Source organism: Trachymyrmex septentrionalis, unplaced genomic scaffold, assembly GCF_001594115.1.
Source record: "Trachymyrmex septentrionalis isolate Tsep2-gDNA-1 unplaced genomic scaffold, Tsep1.0 scaffold134, whole genome shotgun sequence".
NCBI lineage: Eukaryota > Metazoa > Arthropoda > Insecta > Hymenoptera > Formicidae > Trachymyrmex > Trachymyrmex septentrionalis.
The window spans coordinates 866,023-871,515 of record NW_017304482.1 but is presented as its reverse complement, the minus strand read 5'-3'; the positions used below and the strand labels follow the sequence as shown (position 1 = coordinate 871,515).

The following is a 5,493-nucleotide window of genomic DNA, read 5'->3' as shown; positions in this document are numbered from 1 at the left end:
TGTATCAAATCTAAAGCTCAGAACTTTTTTGTACACCTAATATTTTGTGATTCTCTCGCGGAAACATCGGGAACAAAAAGCCCTAATTTCATCGAATATTGTAATACGCAAAGGCGAACGCAAAAAAGAACGTGAGGCGCTTTTATAAATTTACAAAATTTTACAAGAATCTTACACGAGTTCCATCTCTAATAGTCACCTGCGTGATTCGTATACCGTGAAGGTACTGTCCACAAAGCCGGCTGCTAAAGTTACGCGATACGGATGAAAATTCAGACAGCTTACTGGACTGAGACGTGTACCCATAAATCCTTCGTGAAATTTCAACGTATTGAGATGTTGTCCCAATATGTTGTAGATGCTGATACAATGACTTGTAGTGCCACTAAAACAAAAATCTTTTTCATCTTTCTCTAATCTAAGGAAGAAAATATGGGAGATTATCATTAAAACAATATAAGAAACTATAGCTAACAAAATGTATTAGGTTGTTCGGAAAGTAATTTCGTTTTTTTTTTTATGAAAATGAAAGACGATTTTCTTATAGTGAATAAATATTTTATTGAATTATATATTGTCCATTCTGGTCCAATACCTTTTGCCATCTTTCTGGCAGTAGCATGATTCTACGCTCATAAAATTTTTGTTCTTTGCTGGCAAAAAACTGATCCAGGTGATTTTTGACTTCCTCATTTGAAGTAAAGGTTTTACCGTCTAAAAAATTTTGTAGAGACCGGAACAAATAATAATCAGAAGGTGCCAGATCTGGAGAATATGGTGGATATGGCAGTATATCCCATCCAAGCTGTAAAAGCTTTTGGCGAGTTACCAAACTTGTATGAGGTCTCGCATTATCTTGGTGGAACACTACACCTTTTCTATTGATCAATTCTGGCATTTTCTGTTTAAGTGAATCATTCAATTTGTCCAGCTGATGACAGTACACTTCAGAATTGATCGTTGTGTTGTCCGGTAGAAGCTCAAAAAAACCGATTCCTTTGAAATCCCACCAAACAAATAACATCACCTTTTTTTGATGAATATCGGCTTTCGAAGTGCTTTGAGCCAGTTCATCTTTTTTACTCCATGATCTCTTGCGTTTAACATTGTTGTAGACAACCCATTTCTCGTCCCGAGTGATAATGCGCTTCAAAAATGGATCATTTTCTTGATGTTTGAGAAGCAAATCGCAGACGTCAATGCGACAGCACAAATTTCTTTCCGAAAGAACATGAGGAACCCATATGAGCTTTGAGATTAAACCTTCAAATGATCATGAACGGTCGAATTCGATAAATTTAGTCTCTCAGCGATCTCACGAATTGTTATTCGCCGGTTTGCATCAATTAATGCCTTTATTGTGTCTTCATCAGCTTCAACTGGCCTTCCAGAACGTGGTGCATCTTCAACATCAAAATTGCCGGATCGAAATTTTGCAAACAGTTTTGGCACTGGCGTTCTGTCAATACATCTTCTCCATATACATCGGATAATTTTTTTCTTGCTTAAACAGCATTTTTACCTTTTCGATAGTAAAAAAGTAAAATATGCCGAAAATACTGCTTTTCACTTTCCATATTTGATAGGGCACCAACCAAAAACTACTGCGTAGAATCAATCGAACTTTTTTCACAAGCAAACCTTGCTATATCAGCTGTCAAAATATATGATTATGCGGCTTAAGTGTGAAGTTGGCTGTAAAAAAATACAATTAAGTCCTCTGGAAAAAAACGAAATTACTTTCCGAACAACCCAATACAATAGTTATACACATATGTTAATGGTTTGATTAGCTATAAATTTATTAATATTAAAAAGATAAGTTTAATCACACTTACCATGCGAAAACATCAGCTATTTCGTGCACAGCCAATGCCGCAATCCCCGGTGTTATTTGAATTGTGCTCACGGAGGAATTTTTCCTAAGATCAAAGATTTTTATGTCACCTGTGGAAGATGCGGTAAATAGTTGCGGTGCAGATCCCTCAGATTCCCTTAAAAATGTACCCGACACCCAAGCGGTGTGTTCCCTCCAAGTCATCACTCTTGTTTCTGTCGGAGGCAATCTCCGATCTAAGAGTCGAACCGATCCGTCGCCACAACCAAGTGCCATTATTGCACCTATAAAATATTACAGAACAAATTTTAACATGATGCTCATTTCATATTGGTGCAACAAGAAATGATGTATAGTAATATATAAACTACAAAATGTAATGCGCGAGTAATTATATGTGCGATGTAATTTGCATTGAAAATATGAACTATATTATCGATCGGTTAGTAATTGCATTAAACTAATCAATAGAGATGGCACTTATTTCGGAAGTTACTCATCTGTCTAAAATTTAGAACACCGCAGTTGCTTGCCCCTTTTTTCTACGGACCTTGGTACGAACTTACTAGTTTCAGATAAGTTTAAAAAAAGCAATCTGTCTATGTACGAAGTACTAGAATTTATCTCTGTTTAATTGACTAAATATTAAGAGTATTATTATACTGTAAAGTTTTGTTCCTCTCTTGCTATCTTGTTTATCAATTAATTAATATTTGAATCTCCTTAGACGAGAGATAAACTTGTTTATAAGTTCTGTTCTAATTAAATGTGACTGGACTTAAATGAGAATTGTGTATTCTTTTATTAAGAAACTTTCAACAGCGAGGAAAAAAAATCTTTCTTTTAAATAACCAACCTATACCATCAACGTCGATGCATGTGGTACAACAATCGGCGCCTGTTGGAATATCTTGCTTCTTCAATTCAGTTTCCGCATCCCAGAGTCTTACAATGCGGACGTCGCCCGTTACTGCTAGAGTGAGCGATTTCTGTTCCCATTTTGTAACGAGTCGTGCTGTCACTGCAAATATATTATTGACTATACTTCCCTAATAGTATAGTACGAAAAAATATACAGAATTACTTTTAAAATGTGCATAATATAAGAAAAATGATATAAAAAAATTATTAAAATCTGAAACAGTTAACAAAACAATTACAATAGATTATGAGATAAATTTACAACAGAATCTCGAATATGTGTGCTCTCCATACATACCACTAGAAGTCTTGGTTGCGGGTTGCACATCAGCCAGTGCTTGCCAAGCTGTGAGTAGAATCGGATCGCGGCTTATCGTACCATTATAATTCTTCCAGATTTGTACGGAACCATCATCAGAACCTGCCATCAGCAGAGTTAAGTCATGAGAGTTAATGAATTCAAGTGCTGTGATGCGCGATTTTACTTTGTTTCCATAACTCATACAATAAGTCAACTTTGTGCTATTTTGATAATCCCATATGCTGAAACAATTTTTAACAAGTGTTAATTAGAAAACCTTTCTCTTTACCTACGTTATATGCGTATCTATTGTATTTTAAATAACAGATATTTGTTACGATGAGAAAATTCAAATACCCGAAGCAATCTTTCAGCGCCACGGCCAAATGTGGTTCAAATGGATGAAAAACCAGAACTTGAGGTGATTGAGAACACCTCGTGTGATACACCTGCGATTCTATTTTATTTTGCGGCGCACGCAATTGTTCCTCTCTTGCATCTTGTCTTTGCCTTGCGTTACGTATAAATCTGCGATTATAATCGACGTATAATGTATGTTTCGTATTAAAAACGCAAAAACTTAATGGGAATTTAATTTAAAATTAGAAAACTAGCGTTAAAGAGAGAATAAAGGTTTAAATGTTTCTTACCGCCATTCTCGTTCAAGATATGGTCTGCTCTCTACATCATCCATTTCGTCCTCTAAACTAACCGGCTGAGCAAACTGAGCGCAACTCCATTCAACAAATTGGGAAGTAGTCAATGGAGTTTTAGCTCCGGGTACTTCATCTGCTTCTTCAGATATCTAAAATTATAAGAAGGTATTATAAATAGGCCGATCCTTCATTATCAATATTTTAACAAGTACATGAAATAATTTTTTTAATTTATAGTAAAAATAAAATTAAAAAATAGAATTTAAACAATTTACATTTGTCCAATATTTTATTATCACTTGAATTCGTTAAAAAAGTTAATATTAGAAAAAAAATAAATCAACAAATAATTCTTACTGTATTAGGAACAGGTTTCCTCGAACGGCTACCATGCGTTAAAACTCTCGAAGAACGTAACAAATCTGTTCCAGAGTTGACAGCCGGTGGTGATTCCCCTTTACTATAGTAAACATATATAAGGAATTGTTAGAATAAAATTAAAATTACAAAATTACATTTTGTACAAAAACAAATTTTAACAGACCTCAAATAACCAGTTCGATTTGACGGAGACGGCGGAAGAGATAATGAAGAGGAAATTTTTGTTTCAACTACCTCTTTAGGGGTAGAAGATGCTTTCACCTAAAATTTTTTAAATGACGAAAACTGTACAATTAAACTTTAAATGTTAAAACCTTAGATATTAATACCTTATTGCGAATGTGATTGGTAACTTTTTGAGACATAGCAGCGACCACTGGATGAGGATCATTGTCGAGATTACACAATCCATGCCATAATTTCATATACACACTACCATAGGAAAGACTCGGTAAGTTCCCAAGAGAACTATGACCTGCGATAAACAATTTCATAAAATTCATATGAAATGTCGTGCTATCGTAAAAGTTATTTTAATGAAAAAAGAAAAAATATTGCTATTATACAAAGCCTATGCAAAAAGCACTCTATCAGTGAAAATTGCACAATTGCAAAAATAAAAAGCATAAACTATGTATGATGCATGCAACGAAACTTCTAATCATTATTACCAAGTGACTCGCAAGGTTTCCTCACGAACTCCCAATTATTACCTGATACACGAAAGAATCAATGCAGGTAACTATTCGATTCAGTGTTCAGACAGAAGGTATTAATTGACTTCTCCCGAAAATCTCTCGGCATTCCTTACCTAGACTGCTAATAGACGATGAAGACGATACTCTTTTGATGCGATCCTGCGGTCCAAATCCATCAGTCGTATCTACGGTGTATGTATTGTTGGGTGACAACATTTTTAATCTATCGCGCGAGCTAATGCGTCTCATACCGCTAAATGGAGATAAAGTTTCTACAACAAGATCCTTTCGACTATTCTCCTCGGCCATGGCTAGCGTAACGAAGGAATTTTCAAAATGTAGCACCATCCATTGTAGAGCCACAACCAATTCCTGCAACGACAATTTCATAATAATTTGTCAGCAATTTTCCGATGTTTACCAATTCCAAATCACAATCTAACTTACTTTTCTAACCAATGGACACATATCGTGAGAAACTGTATTAATAAGTGTCATAGCGATAATTTGATCGATATTATTCGCGTGCTCGCTTCTGGTCGTAACGCTGTTTATAAATGTGCCCAATGCGTACACGCTAGCTGCCCGAACCTGTATCAAACATTTCCTTAAAATTTCCTTAAAATTTTAGGAGAATTAATGTATGATATGTAACGCTATCATAAAGATGTGTCATAAGCTTCCTGTTCCCTCTTTATC

At 35.1% G+C, this 5,493-nt stretch overlaps 1 protein-coding gene across 3 annotated transcripts in view; it reads right to left on the bottom strand.

The window, feature by feature from the left end:
* The window catches only part of LOC108757256 (regulatory-associated protein of mTOR), a 10,995-nt gene continuing 5,502 nt past the window's right edge, over positions 1 to 5,493 (bottom strand). The window contains exons 12-24 of one of the 3 annotated variants that reach the window (XM_018501723.1): positions 5,242 to 5,385; positions 5,046 to 5,166; positions 4,908 to 4,979; positions 4,768 to 4,809; positions 4,426 to 4,571; positions 4,260 to 4,357; positions 4,073 to 4,175; positions 3,710 to 3,864; positions 3,417 to 3,587; positions 3,057 to 3,301; positions 2,694 to 2,858; positions 1,839 to 2,121; positions 1 to 385 (exon numbers count right to left, since the gene is read on the bottom strand). In XM_018501723.1, the coding sequence (XP_018357225.1) occupies positions 196 to 385; positions 1,839 to 2,121; positions 2,694 to 2,858; positions 3,057 to 3,301; positions 3,417 to 3,587; positions 3,710 to 3,864; positions 4,073 to 4,175; positions 4,260 to 4,357; positions 4,426 to 4,571; positions 4,768 to 4,809; positions 4,908 to 4,979; positions 5,046 to 5,166; positions 5,242 to 5,385 (1,935 nt within the window). In that variant the 3' untranslated portion in view covers positions 1 to 195. Of the gene's footprint in view, positions 386 to 1,838; positions 2,122 to 2,693; positions 2,859 to 3,056; positions 3,302 to 3,416; positions 3,588 to 3,709; positions 3,865 to 4,072; positions 4,176 to 4,259; positions 4,358 to 4,425; positions 4,572 to 4,767; positions 4,810 to 4,907; positions 5,167 to 5,241; positions 5,386 to 5,493 lie in introns of all 3 variants that reach the window. The other 2 variants (XM_018501721.1, XM_018501722.1) reach the window with 2 other exon arrangements.